Source organism: Carya illinoinensis, chromosome 2, assembly GCF_018687715.1.
Source record: "Carya illinoinensis cultivar Pawnee chromosome 2, C.illinoinensisPawnee_v1, whole genome shotgun sequence".
In the NCBI taxonomy this organism is placed as follows: domain Eukaryota; kingdom Viridiplantae; phylum Streptophyta; class Magnoliopsida; order Fagales; family Juglandaceae; genus Carya; species Carya illinoinensis.
The window spans coordinates 31687455-31706381 of NC_056753.1; the positions used below are offsets into that span (position 1 = coordinate 31687455).

General features: G+C 34.9%; 3 protein-coding genes across 4 annotated transcripts; 2 read left to right on the top strand and 1 right to left on the bottom strand.

Moving 5' to 3' along the window:
- Nucleotides 1–679: 679 nt before the first annotated feature.
- LOC122300944 (5'-nucleotidase SurE-like) lies at nt 680–5726 on the bottom strand. The gene is made up of 10 exons (XM_043111953.1): nt 5091–5726; nt 4497–4591; nt 4193–4260; nt 4068–4111; nt 3754–3831; nt 3510–3663; nt 2533–2682; nt 2222–2329; nt 1796–1861; nt 680–1162 (listed from the first exon to the last, which is right to left on the bottom strand). The coding sequence occupies exons 1-10, from the start codon at nt 5393–5395 to the stop codon at nt 1064–1066; spliced, it is 1167 nt and encodes a 388-aa protein (XP_042967887.1). The 5' UTR covers nt 5396–5726; the 3' UTR covers nt 680–1063.
- A 2679-nt stretch (nt 5727–8405) lies between these two features.
- Nucleotides 8406–15154, top strand: LOC122300946 (serine/threonine-protein phosphatase 7-like). 2 transcript variants are annotated; one of them, XM_043111954.1, is made up of 11 exons: nt 8406–8577; nt 8968–9585; nt 9666–9716; nt 9797–10624; nt 10917–11384; nt 12159–12299; nt 13231–13335; nt 13649–13771; nt 14422–14658; nt 14732–14803; nt 14876–15154. In XM_043111954.1, exons 2-11 carry the CDS (start codon nt 9433–9435, stop codon nt 14915–14917), a joined length of 2220 nt encoding a protein of 739 aa, XP_042967888.1. In that variant the 5' UTR covers nt 8406–8577; nt 8968–9432; the 3' UTR covers nt 14918–15154. The 2 variants fall into 2 exon arrangements, with proteins under 2 accessions (XP_042967888.1, XP_042967889.1); XM_043111955.1 differs by having other exon boundaries at nt 8408–8577; nt 14452–14658.
- A 136-nt stretch (nt 15155–15290) lies between these two features.
- On the top strand, nt 15291–17518 carry LOC122300947. The gene is made up of 2 exons (XM_043111956.1): nt 15291–15883; nt 16828–17518. The coding sequence occupies exons 1-2, from the start codon at nt 15433–15435 to the stop codon at nt 17316–17318; spliced, it is 942 nt and encodes a 313-aa protein (XP_042967890.1). The 5' UTR covers nt 15291–15432; the 3' UTR covers nt 17319–17518.
- The last annotated feature ends 1409 nt before the right edge of the window (nt 17519–18927 follow it).

Below are 18927 nucleotides of genomic sequence, written 5' to 3' on the forward strand. Positions count from 1 at the left end.
GTTTTACTACATACAAATACAGTTACGCACTAATCTGTGTACCAATACTGATTTATTCATATTTAAAATTTAAATTAACACTGTTTTTAATAAAATTTACTTTTTGACCAATTACACCACATTGGTGCACAGATTAGTACACAATTGTACTTACAACTATATTTTTCCTAAGTTTTATATTCGATTGGGAATGGTATTTAAGTAATGCTGTGTATAGTTATGAAGTATACAAGTATCGTATAATTATTTTAAAAAGTAAACAGATTTGTTATTAAAAAATTAATTTTCTTTCATGTAAATCTCATATTTATTTACTTTTTTTTAAATAATTACGCGGTACTTACATACTCGTAACTGCAAGTATCATTTCTATGAGAGTATTACATCCTAAACTTAGAGAAAAATTTATTTTATAAACTTATTTATTAACATGCCAAATACAAGAAAAATATATTTGAGTTTTAAAATCTTTATTATTATCTTCGTTCCATAATAAATAATATAAATAACTTGTAAGTAGCAAAACTAAACATTATTAAATTCAATCATACTTTACTACTGTTCACACCAGATTCTTCCGTTCATTTCAAATCACTGCCAGTACTCAACAGGAAGTTGAATAGAGGCTAGAAAACACAAGATTCTTTTGTTTGATAATTCTCTTTCTGGGAAAAAGGGGAAAACACAAAAGTCAACTGTGTACTATATAAATAGAAACTAGCAGAAAGAAGAAACCGTCCATTTACAAGCTGATCCACAATTTTGGTACGGAAAAGACAACTGTGTTACAAAGAAAAAACCAACAAAAAAACAAAGAGAGATAAAAACAAGACACTCTAAAACATGCCAAAAAGATTACAGGAAGCATTTGCTTCTCACATCAGAAATAAGAGATTAAAGAACTTAGAATAATGGAGAGGACTAAGGGAAAAGAAAAAATACTGATAGAGAAGGCCAGCACAAAAATGGAAGTAAATTGTTCATCAAATGACTAGACTATCAGATCCATAAGAGTTTTTATACATCAGAATTCCAAATGCACACTGCTGGACTGAGGAAGCTTTTATTGCTCTCCATGAAGTGCAGCAGAGATCCAGTCTGAGGCGGCTGTTAGAATGTCCCTCTCAGTATGTGGAGAAACAGTAAGAGGAGTTACTGCAACCTGTCCCACCAAGGAGACACAAGAATCAGCAACCAAGGACGATAAAGGTAACAACGAAAAAGACAGAAAAGCACCCAAAAGAGAGGAGGATGCAGATGCTACAAATACTAAAATCTACCCCCCCCCCCGGCCCTTTCTCTCTCTAAACAGCAAGTAAAAGTCCCTCATGTCCCAAAGGAAAAATCAGACTAAAATTGATCATTTGTGTTTTATACAAAACTTGTAGAAATTCCTCACTGACATTTCAGCCAAGAAATTAAATATGACTACAGCGACGTTCATTCAATGATTATGGCAAGTAGGCCTGCTGTGACCACATGCATTACAACTTTTACCTGCACATGCTAAGAATAACTGAAGTTTTCTAGGATGGCTTTCCCGGTACTTTTTCTTTCATCCCTTTCCAGTACAATCGTACAGGCAAGTGGAATCCACTCTTTCATTGGGAGCATTAGCCATTTATTAAAATTGTTTGAACTGGAAGAGTTAATGGAGAAAAAAACAGTAGGGAAAGTAGCTGACCCTATCCAGAAGGTACTTGTGAAAATCTAAATCTGGTCATTTCATTTATAATTTATCAAATGATACGATAACATGAAAAAGAAAATCCTAAAATACATATTCTCTACTTACAAATCCACTTTCAAGTGCTCTGAAATCCAGATCGTCCTCAGTCTCTTCCTGATCCTTATCCAGGAACTGAAAATACAAGTATGCCCATGCCTTAGTTCATCACTTCATGAAACACTTCCAAATACTTTCATTGGGATGGACTTATTTATATATTTATTTTGGGTGGAAGTTTGAAGCCCTACAGAAACACGGAAAACTCCTTTCTTGAAAAATTTTAGAGACCTTTTCGACTATTCAACTATAATAATTATCAAAAAGCATTTTTTTTTATTAGTAATTATAAAAAAATCCATATTTTACTTATAAAAAAAATAAGTAATTATAAAAAAGCATTCTCTCAGCAGTCAAAACCACTTGTAAAGTTGCTTCTAAAAGTAGCCTAAAATTGATAGAATTTTATTTTATTTTATTTTTTTTTGTGTATACCTCGAGCCGGAAGTGCTTCTTCACTCGGTTGGAATCAGATTTTCCTGCAACTCCGATCGATTCAATCTCCACATTCTTCTTTTGTGTGGTCATACGGCGAGCTGCACCCTGAATTACAAAAAACAATAGTCCAAAAATGAAAACTGAAAAAAAGAAGTAGAACCCTTCCATTATTATTAATATTTTACTAATCCATTACCATTATAATTATTTTCCTTTTTTAATAAGTAATTTTCGTTATAGAGTTCTCGATTATAATAAAAATATTTTTTAAAAAAACAATTCCAAGATGCTCAATAAGAGCTACTGACTGCAGCAGAGGCATCTCGGCCAAGCTGTGCAAGCTGAATGCCAAGGCTCTGTTGATTGGACATGAAATGTCCAGCAGGATACCGGTTAGCTGAAACGGCTTGCCAGTTAAGGGTGGATCTCCACATACTTTGCTTGGTCAATTTGAAACCCTGTCAAAAAAGAAAAGATTTCAAGTAAAGTAGTTAACCAACCACAATAAGTAGTTCATCGGTCCTCCCTCCGACACCTCCTGTTCATCAAATATATTAAAAGGGAAAGTAAAATAATTAGTCCCAAAAGAATTTAATATCCTCAGGACCTCAAAGCAAGGATTTATATAAAAGTGACCGGAGGTGGGGGGAGCGATACTAGAACAAGTGACGAGAAACTCAATTGGTCATGGCAGATTAAGTCAGAGTGGCTTCCCAACAGAGGATCTAGAGGAATTAGAAGTGGCAAAACACAAGCAATCTAGCTTAGTTGATAAAGTTATTCCAGGGTTTAAACATGGGACAAGGGCTAATGTCTCGAGCATGGAGACATTTTTCTTTCAAAATTTCAAACATAAACATAAGGCTACTTCTCCAAGAATCAAGATAGGGCATTTGAACATCTGCTTCCACCAACTCATATAATACAATCAAGAGCACTTCACTGGCAACAAGAAGCAAGCATTTTGAACATATTTTGAATTCTTCTCAAGTGTTCGTTATACAGATTCATTGACCAATAAATAAAGGTTGCATCTACCATTAATAACAACTTTTTTCATACCCTTTCACCATATGATACGTGGTTCTCACTCCTAATAACCTCCCAAAAGAGTATACCTTCACCTTCACCTTAACTACAAAGACAATTGCCTAATGAAAGGCCATTTTCTTGAAAAGGGTTTCAAAATACACCTTAAACACATCTATGAAATGAAAATAACATACCAAATAAAACTTTGAATTAGAAACCTATATCCTTAATATGGTACTTCAAGGGTCCAAACCTTTTTTGACGAAGGAGAAGTAGGAACCTCTATATTCAGAGAGCAGCTTTTGGGGAAAAGCCCTTTTTCAATATCCCTGGTAGCAGCATTTATTAAAGGTAAGCAAATAGTAACTGCCTCCTTAAAATCAGTCTCTTGACTTTCATCCTTCTTCCTGCAATAGATTATACCACCAGAGAATTACTCTAACAACTAAATAAGAGATAAGAGCTCAAATTCCTAAGAGAGAGAATAATCAAGTCACCAATTCAGTGATATTGACAATGATGGCACACCACATATCAATGCCTCCCTAGCTCCAGCAACAACACCTGAGTAAAACCTGGTTGAAATTTCAGTTATTAAAAATCCTGGGTCTTCAGATTAGGGCTAGAAGCTACCAAGGAAAAGAATTAACACCAGACATATATACCTAGGGCAAACGTGATTAAATCATTAAACATTAATCCCAAACTTCACCCCAATTTAGAGTAAAACAGGATAAGACAAATAATAAAGAGGTACTCCTTCCCAACCCTGTCATACTAGGAAAAGGTCAGCTCACTGCTCTAAACTTACATGTGATGGCCACAGCTTGGTCCCCGATTAATTCCACTAATCACCTGAAAATCAGATCATTTATGAATCTTCTAGGCACCAGAATCTATATATAGTCACATTGACGATATCATATAAATGCTAACCAGAAGAGGCTTTGACCAAGAAAATAATGCCCCTGATAATGCTAATGAGACACAATCCACGGGAGTTCCTGAGTGAAAGAATCACGATCAGGCCTATTACCATCAGCAACCACGATGAAATCACAAGCCCACATCATGATTGCCCCATTTTTTAAGCATAAATGAAAGTAAACAAGCAAGAAATCAGAAGTTCAAAAAATATAAAACAATTTCAATTGTAGCATATCCGAAAAGATTGATTACAAAAAACTTGGGACAAACAGAACAAGGTACGAGAATATAAGGAAAAAATTATGCTGCATACCTGAAACTTCAAAAGCTGGAGCACCATCAAACTCGGCAGAACTCACAGAAACCGTTTCTCCAAGAGTCACAGAATGACCCGACAGTGATTTGTCCCTAAAGCAACCGAATCATAAACTGACAAATCATAATAGAATCCCAGCTTCAATACCAATACTCTAAACGAAAGAAAACCATATAACACTATAAAATTATAGGAATACGAAACCAAAAATAACTTAAAAACCAACATAACCTTAAAAGGCAATTAAGAGAAACAAGCACAGAAAGTAAAGTAAACCAATCAGTTAATCACCACAGAGAACCGCATGTCAAATGATTAAACTGACATAAATAAGCAACAGAACATAGAGGGAAAAAAAAAAAAATCAAATGCCGATGCCGAAAATGAAAGACGCCCACGTGAAAAAAGCGCAAAAAATATACTAATAAGCAATCAAACAATCAAAAGGAACATTCACATGCCATCGCCCAGATAATAAAATAAAGGAAAACAAGAAGTAAAATGAAAAAAACAAAAAATGAAGAAGCACGGGAGAAAATTAAGCGAAAAAGAAAAACAATGGAGAGCGGAAAATCGAAAGGGATAACCCACGATTGTGGAGCGCAGACATGGACATTGTATAACCCTTCACGAACCAGAGCTTCAACGAGGTACACAAGGCCGGGGGAGTCAATCCCCTCAGCATTGGTGACCAGCACAATGGGCTTGGAAATGTCTATAGCCTCCTCCGTGGCATCAGAAACCGAGGTGGAAGCAGATGGGTCAGTGGATTCGACGTTGTCTTTGGCTTGGTCGCTTTCTCTGTTGTCTTCATTGTTCTTCTTGCTGAGAACTTGTTGGAGATTGGAGACGAGACCGGGGGGGAAGAAGTTGTTCTTCGCGGAAGTAGAAGTCATAGGATAGAGACAAGAGATTCTCTAGAACAGAGGCGAGGGAGATTAGGATCTTTTGTGTCTAGACAAATGGAATCAAAAGCCTAGAGAGATATGCAGGGGAATAGGAGGAGGAGGAGGAGGAGGAGAATGATAAAAAGCGCTGAAAATGCACAGGATAGAATAGATGGACCGCTTCAAACGGAGTTAGTTTCGAAAGCGAAAGAGAGAGAGTAATTACTTGCAGTTGCAGTTAGTGTAACTTTTGCCATCAGTCAATGTCGGATTCAGATACCTACAACCTTTATCAATCTGCTCAGTGACGGCAAGAGATGCATCTGCAACAAGTTTCCAACTGTTGGAAGTGTTGAGCGTACTCTTTTGAGTGGCTCTACAGCTACAGCCACCGACTCGGTTCCGACAAGGTTAAAAAAAAAATTATGTATTTTTAAAATATTTAAAAAATAAAATAAAATTTATAATACCAATAAAATATTTACTTAATTACTAAATAAAAAAAATAAAAATAATCGAGAGAAATGCTCGGGAGCCATTATTTACGTCCCAAACATTTCTCTACTCTTTTATCAATATGGTTGTTATAAATAAAATTTAATTTTAAAGAAAAATACAAATAAGAGCATGTTATCACATGAACTTGTAACAAGAATGCTAAGGGCATATCATGACATATGTCGTGTAATTTAATTTATATGTTTTAAAAATAGAAGTATTATAGTCACAAATAAATTTCATAAAAATAAATTTATAAAGTAACATAATTTTTTATAATATCTTAAATATATTTTATAATAAAAATAATTTTACAATCTAACATATTATATCAAGTTATATCAGTTTATAAATTAATTTTTAAATTAGATAATAATAGTTGATAGTTTCACTTTTAAAAATATATACACAAGGGAAAGTACAATCGGGTTTGTGAAACTAGTTTACCAAGTTCGAGAAGGGATGCCAATGTGTATCAAAGGTGACACGTTCCGATAATAACAAAGCTATTGCTGAATTATGGCAAAACTTTCAAATGAGTTAATACACTATAAGAGGAGAAGCATAAATCATTGATTCATGAGTGGGATTACAGACAAAGATTGTTGAAAATAATCCATTGGTGTATTATTAACAAATGTAAGGATGTCAATACAACTCGTAAAAAATAAGAAAAAACCTGATTGTAAGTGATTTTACACATCAATATGCACACTCATCTAATGTGATTGGTCAGAAAGTCATGTTTTAATCAAAATAGTAAAAATTTAAATTTTGAATATGAATACAGTAATATTAATATGCAGATTAGTATGTAAATTCGCTTGTATATAACAAAATTCATAATAATAAATATTGTTGCAATTGGTAAAACAAGTTACTCTTGATTATTGAAGTGGGCGACGTTGAATAAATTATATGAAAAAACATCACTTATAAGTAATTGATCGGTTGGGACTTGGAAGTTGACATTATTGCAAGTCCCCAAATTTGGTTTTCATATATTATTTGTGATAAATTGACATTTATTTTGTTAGAAAATAAGAAATACATTTATTGACCAAGCCACGTTTTAAGATGTACATGTGATTTTTTCCCCCTATTTTTAATACAAAAGAAGTAGATGTATTCTGTATAAAAATTTTTATGATTAGTCAATTTTATATACTTTTTATATGTTCTATTAATATGATTGACTCTATCACGTTTTTAATATAAAATAACTATTTTAGTCAATCACATAAGTGGAGTACACAAAAAATACAAAAAATAACTGTATGCAGCAAAACTCTTTTTATATAGTACCTAGACTAAGGGGTCACCCAAAGTTGTAAGACAAAAAGTTAAGAGCTTTTAAGTCATTAAAAATTCTTAAAATAAAAAATCCAAGGGTTTTTGTTATTATTCGGCTGTAGATTTTATTCAAAAATAATACTATACATCGCATTATCATCTCACTTTCATCATATTATATAAAATATGACATATTTATCACTATTGAATAATAAAGAATTATTTAAAAAAATGTCATATAATGGTAATAAATGTATCACATCTTATATAGTGAAATGAAAATGAGATAGTGACGTGGTGTATAGAATTTTTCTTTTAAAAAATGTAAATAGTTATTCTCTAATAGCGATGCATATTATTCTGAAATTAAATAGAGTTGTATTACTAACAAGCTATTTATAAGAGAAAAACTTTAATAAAAGAGAGATCGTGTAAAATTAAATTTATAAATTGATATGTTATATTAGATTGTAAAATTATTTTTATTGTAACATAAATATAATATATCACAAGCTAAAAATGTCGGTTTGTAACATCCTTTTGTGATGGCAATATCTATCTTTTGTAAACATAATATTTATTATGGGTCATAGGCTTCTACGTTAAATTTAATGATGTGTTGGTGAAATTGATTACAAGGGGACTGTGACACAAAGGTAATAGTTAAAGTGCTATATATTATTGGTTGAATAATAATTGCTCTTAAGTTATGATACAGTGTCCTTGTCCCTCAACCATGATGCATTTGGTTCCAAATGTAGCATAGCTTAAAGAAACAAAGAAATCAGCAACATTGTCAATTCTCTGGCATTCAAAGCATTATCTCTCTCTTTACAGAGCTCTAAAAGGGTCTCTTAATACATTTTTTTTTAGATGAGATAACATATTTTGTTAAAATTAAAATAAAATATTATTATAATAAAAATTTTTAATATTATTTTTATATTATAATGATTATGTAAGATGAGATGTGATAGTCTAATTTTATGTAATCAAATCAGTTTAAATGATTTTTTGTAGCATGACTGTTTAGAAAAAAAAATGATCTTCTTTGTTCAATCATTTTTAAAATTATGTCTTAAATGAATTTAATTATTTAAAATTTTAAATTTAAATAAAAAAACTCTAATGACATTACAACATAATTAATTGTAAAATAATCATAGGAATAGGAATATCAGATAAATTGCTCCTCGGTTCAGCAAAGTTTGTAAAGCTACAAGTCGGCGAAGTTGCTGCCTCTTCAAGTGTTGTAAGAATTACAACAACAAAACATCAAGGGTTCGCTTGTCGTATTATCGTTTCTAAGTCGTAAGGGCCATTAATTTTTGAAATCCTAGGGTTCCAACGATCCCCAAATTCAATTCCTGAAGCGAGTTGAAGAACTAAAACCAGATCAGGTACATTTTCACTATTTTCTTCTTCTTCTTCTTCTTCCATGTTTGAGAAAAGAATTCACGGCCTTATTACTTCCACAATATCCAAACAACGGCTTTCAAAGGAAAGAAAGGGAGACCTGGATTCTGCAACATTGGGATCCGACGCTCTGTGCGATGTTTATGAAGCATCGTGTATATCCATTCAGATACTCCCGGAAATGGAGGGACACTTCTTTAATTTTTTTTTAATAATTACAGCTACTACATCCGTATCCTAGATTTTCAAGTATTGATGCATCACTGTCGTTATCATTATTGTATTCGTATTTCGTATCCGTATCCGCATCGGTGCTTCCTATTTATAAATGTAGCTTAGCAACCTGACGATGAACTGTGCGTGTCTAATGGCAGATTTGGATATGGCGGATCATAAGAAGCCTTACAGTAGAAGACTTGCTTGGGAAATCGATGTTTGAGTGGAAATTAAATTGGAGTCCTGATTTGGGCAATAAATGGGGTTTTAGCTGACATGAGATTTGTTCCTAGACTAATGAATTGCTAATGATGCATACGCCTAACACGTATTCATCGTCTTGAACGCGTCAAAGGGAATTTTGGTTATTGCCTTGTTCTTACGGGAGCACTTTTTTTTATCGATGAGTAAAGAAGAATTTTATTAAAATAGGTGAAGCCAGGTACACGGGACATTCACAAGAGCAACACCTGTGCAACTTACGGGAGCCTTTTATGATCTTCATAGAAGATTTTGTTCTATTCGTGTGAGCCATTAAACCAGCTTATCAGCAAGCCGTATGGGCGCCTGCGTTGAAGTGTAAATACTTTTGTCCTTATTTGGGTTGGATTACTGCCTGTGTCATGGACCGTGAAGGGAGAATTCAAAATGCATGCAAGAAGATTGTGGAGTGCATAAATGCCATGTCTTTTGTAAACTTAGATGACCAACGGGTGCATTCTCTAGTGTTAATGAGAGAAATAGCACGTGGGGTTGTTGAAAATCGAGATAGAAAGGTAAGGGAGAGAAGTGAGTATGTGGAATTTATTTGGTTTATCACACGAATCACTCTCATTAATTGTTTGTTGTTTTATAGGTAACAAAGAGTGATGTGACCAGGGCTTTGCACACTAGTATTGAGAATATTGTAAGCACTACTTGTACCATGGCAAGTTGTTTTACCTTTTTTCATTGTTACTTGATGATTGATTCAATAATGCCACGCAGGCCAGTGCATGCAGGGATATCGTGTATAAGTTAAGTAAGATGTCATATAATGGCTTAGATGACCAACGGATTCATTCATTATTAAGGGTGAAGGAGATTGCGGGTAAACATGCTAAAGTTGCAAGTGTTGGGAGTGACTTGTGGATTAGAGAAAGCTTGGCAAGTGAGGAAATGCGACCAAGTAACATAGATGTTCTGGTTGGAGGTGCAGAAATTCTGATGATTGAAGGGTCGCAGGAGGTGGAAATCGAGTTGAGAAATGAAGATGGTCATAATGTGGTGCAGAAAAGGCCTGTGACTAGGGCAAAACGTGCCAGCGATAATGACGTGCAAGATAGAGAGGGACAAACGAAAATGTTTGAACATGAGTCATTAGAGGGGGAAGCTCAGTTAAGAAATGATGATGCTGAAAATCAGGTGCAGGGGATTTCATCACGACCGCTGCTTCTGCAGTCTCTTATCTGGCCTCCAGATGACCACATTACCTTAGGTTGGATTCAAAATATGACATCCACCCTTAAGCAGTTATCACAGGATAACACCCCCTCTGAGTTTCATGCTATAATGCCAATCACTGTGGTGGACAAACTAATTGATAATGCTTCAAGTATCTTTTCCAAAGAATTAAACTGTGTGAAGATTGATTGTCAAAGAGAGGATTCGAAAGTTGTTGTAGTGGGTGATCTTCATGGACAGTTCCATGATTTACTCTATCTCCTTGAAAATGCGGGTTTGCCTTCCGAGAATCAGTTTTATGTATTCAATGGTAATTATGTAGATATAGGAGCATGGGGTTTGGAGGTATTTTTGCTCTTATTGGCTTGGAAGGTATGATGAAGTTAATGACTAATTAATTTGGTAGTGGTTGTCTATTTCTTTAATTTCCGTTTCTGTTCTAAAAAAAAAAAAAAAGAGCATTCTTATATTTTACTATTGGCTGTTAGCCGTTAAATGAGTTGGAAAAATAACTTTGCGATGTGCATTCTGTCTTGCTTATCATCTCATCTTAATAATTGATTGAAAATGCTTTAGCTGTTTTTTCATCAAAGAAATAAGCAACAGTACCGATTCTATAGCTTATTTATCTTTCACTTTTCATTTTTAACTTGTTGATGATTAGGTCTTGATGCCTCATAGAGTATATTTGCTCCGTGGGAATCATGAGTCAAAAGAATGCACATTGGCATATGGTTTTGAGAAGGAGGTGAAGACCAAATTTGGTGATCAAGGTGAATATGTCTACAGTAAATGTCTGGATTGCTTTAAATTACTCCCTTTGGCTTCAGTTATAGCTGGGTCTGTTTATACCACACACGGAGGGCTTTTCCGTAGTACACACTTTGCCTATTCACGGAGGTCTAGAAGAAAAAGGACACAGAGGCTAGAACTTGGCTCTTTGGAAGAGTTATCCGAGGTTAAAAGATCTCTAATAGATGCTCCAATTGAGGGCTCGAATACAATATTAGCTGATGTGCTATGGTCAGATCCATCACACAGACAGGGTCTGCGTAAAAATAAAGCTCGAGGACGGGGTTTATGGTGGGGTTGTGATTACACTGAGGCTTTCTTGAAAATGTCCAAGTTAAAGGTAGGACTTGTCTATATCTTATTTCGTTACAACGGAACTCATTTTAGATGTTCTATCTGTATGAAACAAATATCACATATTTTCTGATTTATCTTATTATTGCATCTCTCTCTCTCTCTCTCTCTCTCTCTCTCTCTCTCTCTAGTATTGGATTATGCCTTTTCTTTCCAAGCTTTGTGTTACTAGTGATGACACACTTAAATGGTCCCTGCTCAACAAATTGTTGAGACTTTTCTCAAATCTAAGTAAGGTTGAAGTTAAGATTGTTCTTCTGGAAGGAATTTTAGACCCAGGTTCTGATAAATTGGCAAGAAATAAATCCACTTGGTTTAGGACTTGGTGCAACCCAAGGTCATCATTCTCTTTGCTTTGTAGGGAGTGAAGTAAAGATAACTCTAGCAATATAGACCTGGCCTGTTTTCCATTCATTCTTTTATAAGGATGCTGGGCATTTCAAGGTTATGTCAGATCAAATAAAAGTATCAGGGTATGAAATGCTTTGAGTGTTCTTTTGGTTGGGACATTTATTGCTGCAAAATTGCACCACTTACAATGATGAGCTGCTCAGAATTTTCAACACTAATAACACAAACAATCGTGAGTACCTATTAGGCACTAAGCAAATATTTTATAAATTGCAGCGACTCACTAAACTTAGGTCTTGGTTCAATTTTCTTGCTTTAGCTCTCACGTCTCCTTGTTTCGCACATGGAAAGAGACTAACTCATAGACTTTGTGATGCTTGTATAACGCTATCTTTTGTCTCTACTGTAGTTGATCATAAGATCACATGAAGGCCCTAATGTGAGGTCTGGTCAGTGTCATCTTGGTGATATGCTAAGTGGGTACAGCATGGATCATGATGTAGGTTCAGGGAAGCTATATACCCTGTTTAGTGCTCCAGATTACCCGCAGGTTGAGATTTCTATCTCTAGCTTCCATTTTTCTTGTATTACTGATCCTGTGAGTAACATGCCATTGTCATATAGGGAGAACCTTTGCAACTAGCTACATATTGTATTTTGTTTTGCGAAATTACAAGCATGGTGTGTGTGGACGGTTTACATTTAAATTGTTTTAGTCTAATATTATGCCCATATAGCCAAGTGTAAAATTTTAACTGTGAACTTCAATATATAGGGTGCGTGAATTTTTATAATTAATTAATATTTGTCTGTCATCTAACTTTTCATTTGAGAAAGTAACTGTAGTTGTCTATAATTAGGACTAGAATTAGTGACTTTGATGTTGAAAGTAGGATGAAAAATTTTATGCTTGTCCAACTGGTTCCCGTGTTTAAGTTTATTTTACATGTAAAGTCCATCTTGTAGTCATGTTAAAACAAAGTTTGTCTCAATTTCAGCAATTGGTGAAAATCTAACACCTGGATGGTGGGTGGTGGAGGCCTATTCTCTAAATATAATGCATTGTGAATGCCTTGACATGTTGGATCTTGTCTGATACCGTAACAAACAATGTGAATGGACTTCCTTAGCTAATATTTAACTTAAAATTGCAATTGTGCTAAAACCATAGGGATATTGCAACAGTTAGTATGGCTATTTGATTAAATCAGTCTGTCAAGATTTAGAGGCCTCGTACTCATATTAACAGAAAATGATGAATCCAATGCAATCTTGTTCTGCTCTTTTGGTGTTCTTACATAACAATTTTTTAACTACATTCAACTATTCATTCCCATAATATTTCATATGTTGCTTATTGCTAGTTTTTGTGTATTCTACAGCGTGCATTACTAATGACAGCTACAACCTAAGCTGTAATATTTTTTGGTTTAGCACAGGAGTCGTATCCTATCTCATCCAACTACTTGTGTATCTTGCAGTTTGGTAGAAAGATGTATGCCAATGAAGGAGCGTATGCGGTACTTAGGTCACCTAATTTTGAGATTCCTTCCTTCCACTCATTCAAAGCTGTAGAAAGACCAAAGGCATGGAATCCAACCATTTAAGAACATGTGTACTTACAAGACACTATTTCTTTCTGAAGTGAGGAGGCAAGAAGAAAAAAATGAGGGAAAAGGAATTACAAATGGGAAAAAATATATTTATATTACAGAAAATAATGCAATAATTATAGACTGAAACTTTGTCTCTTGGGAGGCTTGATTTGGGCCTCTTGCACGCTAATATGTTTTCATGCTCAATGTGCATCTTTTAGTTTGAGGAAATGACCAATTAAAACTTTTTAAAGGTTCTTCCTACTTGAGCATATACTATTAACCAACGCAACTTGCTTTACAGGCAGATCCTTTTGTCACTATTGACGACGAAGATAAGAAGGCATCATCTAATCATGAAGATGAGATAGGATCATCGGATGATGAATATGAAAGATATTTAGTTGAACAAGATCTCAAACCAATGGTAAATTGTTATAGCTTCTTGAGGAAAATCGCGCATTTTTATTTTGTTTGGTTGTAAGTAAATATATGGTTCTGCGATTAACATGTATTGAGGCTTTTATTCTCTTAGTAGTTCATTATCACTTTTTTGAAATAATCTTTCCCTTCTTCCCTTGTTTAACAGAGATATTCGATAAACAGACATATTGGATTTACCTAAAGCATGATTGTGTTTTGTTAGAAGCACGAAGGGTAGGATTATTTGAAAGTAGAAGTAATTAGGTTCCAGTGCTGTTTTAAGTAATTGTACAATTAAGGACCGACCCCTGAAGACCTAACTACACCTTTTTGCTCAGGATGAAAGCGTCCAAAGTAGTTTATCATCAAAGAGTTGGGTTTTCTAAAAATCCATATAACAAATAGGTTTATTTTCTGTGCCCCATTCTTGTGCGATTTGTTAGAAAAACTAACCAATCTCAAGGTTGGTAACTCTTGCTTTCACAGATACAGTTTGAATTTGAGAGGTTTTTCCTTGTTTATTTTAAGGGTCCATTGCCTTCAGGCATGATTATGGTGCCCCTAGCAGCTGTCTCTCCTTTTCACCTATGATATTATTTTTTGATCGGAAATAAAAATATTTGTTAAACACCAATGTTATATTAATTAAATCAGATGAAGAAATGGACTTTCTTTGTTAATCAGCATGGAGAAACCTCAACTGCTGCCATCTCTCCATCTCAAGATTATTCTCCAGTTGAGATGACTTCTGGGGTTGACTTCAAGGAGCTGGGCATTTCTAATCCCCCTTCTTGGAGTGTTCTGTTCCCAGATGATGCGGGTGGCACCAAGCTTGTTCAAGTTCCCCAGGTTCCTGAGGTGGAAGGACTGCCGCTTCCTCCCGGCATAGAGGTAATTGCGTCTGTTTTTATTACTCATACTATACACTCCATTAAAGGTCTAGACATAAGGTGTTTCACCGCAGGAGCCTCACAAATCTGCTTATGAGTACTCTTTCAAGCTTATTGCTGGCCTAAAGCATATGCTTCAGACAAGGGTGAGTTTTGTTCACTTTTTATCTTCTCTGTTCGTCTCACTTGAGAAACTAAACCTGATTTTCATCGAGTAGGAAGCCGAGATTAACGGCCAAAAGAGGCGGCGACATGACTAGGTCAGCTCCGGGGTAAAGGCAGTTGTGTCACAGTGGCATGAAATGTCAGGCATCACCAGAATGAAGAATTTCTGGAAATGTAATTACATCACATGCCGATGAGTCTAGAGTACCAACTTGGCTTACTGATTCCCCAAAAAGTCTTTATTTATGTAATTAAAAATATTCAAACTAATTGATTTTGTATTTCTTATTCATTCAAATGGTTTACTAAGATCTTCTGTGGGTACTTAAAAATTCTCTCAAATTTTTTTGTATTTCTGTCCAAGTATGGATTAATCTATTATTAATCTCAATATTCGTGAAAAAAATAAAAATTACTTTCACAAAAAATCTAAAGATATACATCTGGTAACATTTTGGTACCAAGTATTTTTCAATATTTCCAAATATAAAAATATAAACATGTTGTGTTGGTGACACGACATCAAACTCGACCAGACAGCGGCGAAGGGGATGTAAAATCGAAAGGAAAACTGGAAAAGGCATTGCGAAGTGGAAGCCGTTGGAAAGCTATGGAGGTCGAAGGCGAAGACGGTTCAAGGATTGCACTACAGAATGCCCCTAATCACAAGACCTTTTTTGGACGAGGCTTAGGTTTCCACACCGACGACAGAACCGTGTCTCGTCGTCACGTTCTGTTTGAAGTTAAAACCTCGGACGACAAAAGCCGGAGCCAAATGGGGACTACGGTTTCGTTTGAGGTTGTTGGGAAGAACCCCATTTGGGTGAAGAAAAGTGGGTGTGGAGAGATTGGGGTTTATAGAAGCGGTGAGAAGGGTGAGGTGGCTGCCGGTGATTGTTTCTGCTTGTCTGGTAAGGTGCCTGTTCGGTTCAGTGTCCGGGGAAGGCAATTTGCAGCGGCAGAGAAGAGGGTTTTGGGGAGTGAGGATGAGTTGGATGCAAGTTTGAAGAGTGGGTTTGAATTTGATGGGATTGATGCTTCAGAGATTGACCCTGTTAAAGGTATGCCTTTTCGGATTCTGACATACTTCGCTATAATTTGGTGTGTTTGGTTGCTGCGAAAAATGTAGGAAAACAAGTCGATGTAAAGGTTAGGGTATCTGACTCGGGATTTTTTTTCGTTATTTCCAAATTATTGGGGACAAACTTAGTTTTTATCGAAGTAGAGAGGATCTATATGCTATGGAAAATTAGGAAATTCCGATTACTTCTTCGTGCTGGCGTGTGTCGTATCAACTGTCTCCCCATTTTGTAATACCGATATTTTCAGCAATTAGCTCAGCATATACATCTGAATGATCTTCTGACTCAGTAGCCGATATCTTTCAAGAGGTTAAGCGGTTTATGGCTACCCAATATGGGGTCGATTTTTGTTTGTCATCAGAGAATTTACATCTATACTTTTATTCTTTTATGCTAAATCCATGGCTTAACATTCTCTCCTACTTCTTCCGCTTAGGAATTGTATAATGATTTGAGTGAGGAAACGATCATTGTTGTTAATAAAGATGTATCATATATGTTAATTTTGCTTTACATTTTCATGGTGGCATGGATTCTAGCTTGGCAGTAGCACCTCACATGTCACTTAGTGTTACCGCCTCATCGCCATACATTCAATACGAAGCCTTCTTTTCTAAAATATTGACCTTAACGTCACCATTCAAGAAATATTTTTCCTAGTAGCTATTTCTGGCATCGATGCTTTTTTCTTTATAAGTGTGTATGTATGTGAGCACACGCATATGGAGAACCTGCGATTCCTACAACCTATCCGCAACGCTGAATCGTGGTTTGTTCTATTACCTTCTTAAGAAACATAATTGTGGTTCTGCAAATTTATTCTATTCAAGTGTCTGTAATGCAGGATTACTGGATGAAGTTATTTAAATTTTAAATTTTATGCCACGATGCTTTGATTAATTATTCTTGTCCGGGGACTGCAGAGTTCGGTTTTCTTATGATGGGGCATGAGTTTGATCACTATCCCAAGCAAATGATTCGGGATATAAAAAATTGGGACTGGTTTCTTGAGGAACCTGAAAGAAATAGTGATGACGATGCATATCTTGAGAAGAAGGTAAAGAGGGGTGTGATGAGAAAGAGAAGGAAAGCTGAAGGCTATGATGATGACAACTGGACTGGTGAGAGTGATGATGACGCTGAGCTTGTTGCAAAAATGAGAAAGGTTGAGAGACCTAAGTATCCCACAAGATCAAAAGAGTGTGAAAAATCTCGCAAGTATGCAAAAGCTAGCAGAAATTTTGCGCAAAAGAAAGCTATAGGTGATGCAAATGATGATGATGAAACACTTGGAGGCTTTATTGTTGATGATGATGATGTGGAACATGAAGAGGAAACTGATGAAGATGAAGAAGAGGGAGAGGAAGACTTTATTGAAGATGACAATAACAGTGACCAAGAAATAGATGATTAATGTCAATAGAAGGACCAGGTACATAAGTTTGGAAATGATACTCGGGATGAATAGTTGCTGTCAATTTCAAGGGATGAATAGTTTTGTATATGTAGTTTGTTTTGCATCCTGATTAGCTTGTCTGGAAAGAATTTCATTTTATGTTGTAAAAGATGGAATCTTTAAGGTTAAAATGTTGAAAGAGAAAGTCTTCAACATCATGCTGCATTTAGTTTTGATGTTTTGGTTAGGTGCAGTGGCTCCATCTCATTCTCTTTATGTGATATAAACTTATTATTCCTCAAATGCTTGATTGAGACATATTCTAGGTATGGCTCTTGAAAAGGTTAACCGTGGATCCATCCTTCAAAATCTTTGCACAGGAGTTACCCCACCCTTGTATGCTTTAGAACTTCTCATCAACGATATATCAACTCCTGAGAGCTCCATTCTGTCGATGATAGTACGAAGGGTGATCCCTGCCTCATTTTAGAATAGTTCCCCTTAAATAAATTGTTCCTTTTGGGATCTCCCAAAGAAGGTGGCATAATTCTTAAATCTTTGAATGTCATCAAGAGTAATGTTATATATAGTCATGGGCTGTGTAAGCATGACACTTTTTTATTTTTATTTTTAGAAAGAGCACAATACTCCAATTCTATTGATAGCTCTCACTTGCGGCGGAAGAAAAATCATGGTTACAACTTGAGGCCTGAGAGTTAAAAATATTAAAATAAGACCAAAACTCAAACCTAAAAGAAAATTCTTAGGAACTCAACCACAATACAATTGCCACAAATAATACAAGAAAATAAGATCAAAGCAACAACCTGCAAGAAAAAAAACTTGCACGAAAATAAAATAAGATTAGAATTAACCAATTGCAAATTAATACATACCTCATGAGGAAAACCTCAAGTAAGACCAATTCTATCTGTGCGAAGAATGCCTCTTAATTTATTGATCAACGAATCCGATCACCAACCCATTCTAGAATTAATCCCCTCGCTCTTTGATTACGCTCAAAGAATAACACAGTAGTTGTAATACAGCTTTGGGGTGTCGATTTCACATGGAAACAAATTAAAAGAATAGCAAGAAGAATAAAAAAATTTTAAAAAAATATTAAATAAGTAATGGAGAACAAAAATTAATTTTAAATATAAATTAAAGTGATTAACAAAAAAAGTATTCAAATTTGACGAACAATAGAGCGTCGGGAATCCCTTGCATAAATTCGATATTTTAATTATTCTTAATTCATTAGATAACTAATTAGGAACTCAATTTACGAAATTCTCAATCGAAAGGTATAGATTTACAAACCAAGATTAAATCAAATTTAACCATTTGAAAAATCATTCACCACTTTTAAGATACGTAAATTACTATCCCTATTGAGAAAATCCAATGACGACAATATACTTAGGGAGCGATATTGCAGCAAAAAATAAAATCAATATAGATAAATAATTGATCTAAATATAATCAAAGAACTAATCCATTCAATAAAAAAAGCATGACTGAATCCATAAACAGAATAAATTCTATGATTATTCGGAGAAAAAAAATCAACGATGAATTAAGAATGATAAAACAAAAGAGTTTTAGTAATTGAAAATCAAATACA

Bases quoted from the DNA above. Each gene is read 5' to 3' on its own strand.
- LOC122300944 (XM_043111953.1), bottom strand. From the start codon at position 5,395: ATGACTTCTACTTCCGCGAAGAACAACTTCTTCCCCCCCGGTCTCGTC. The intron at 4,112-4,192 runs GTTAGCATTTAT...TCTGATTTTCAG, and splicing joins CTTGGTCAAAGCCTCTTCTG to GTGATTAGTGGAATTAATCG. The intron at 2,330-2,532 runs GTCAGTAGCTCT...TTTGTAATTCAG, and splicing joins GCCGAGATGCCTCTGCTGCA to GGTGCAGCTCGCCGTATGAC.
- LOC122300947 (XM_043111956.1), top strand. From the start codon at position 15,433: ATGGAGGTCGAAGGCGAAGACGGTTCAAGGATTGCACTACAGAATGCC. The intron at 15,884-16,827 runs GTATGCCTTTTC...CGGGGACTGCAG, and splicing joins AGAGATTGACCCTGTTAAAG to AGTTCGGTTTTCTTATGATG.
- LOC122300946 (XM_043111954.1), top strand. From the start codon at position 9,433: ATGGACCGTGAAGGGAGAATTCAAAATGCATGCAAGAAGATTGTGGAG. The intron at 9,586-9,665 runs GTAAGGGAGAGA...GTTGTTTTATAG, and splicing joins TTGAAAATCGAGATAGAAAG to GTAACAAAGAGTGATGTGAC. The intron at 13,772-14,421 runs GTAAATTGTTAT...TAATTAAATCAG, and splicing joins AACAAGATCTCAAACCAATG to ATGAAGAAATGGACTTTCTT.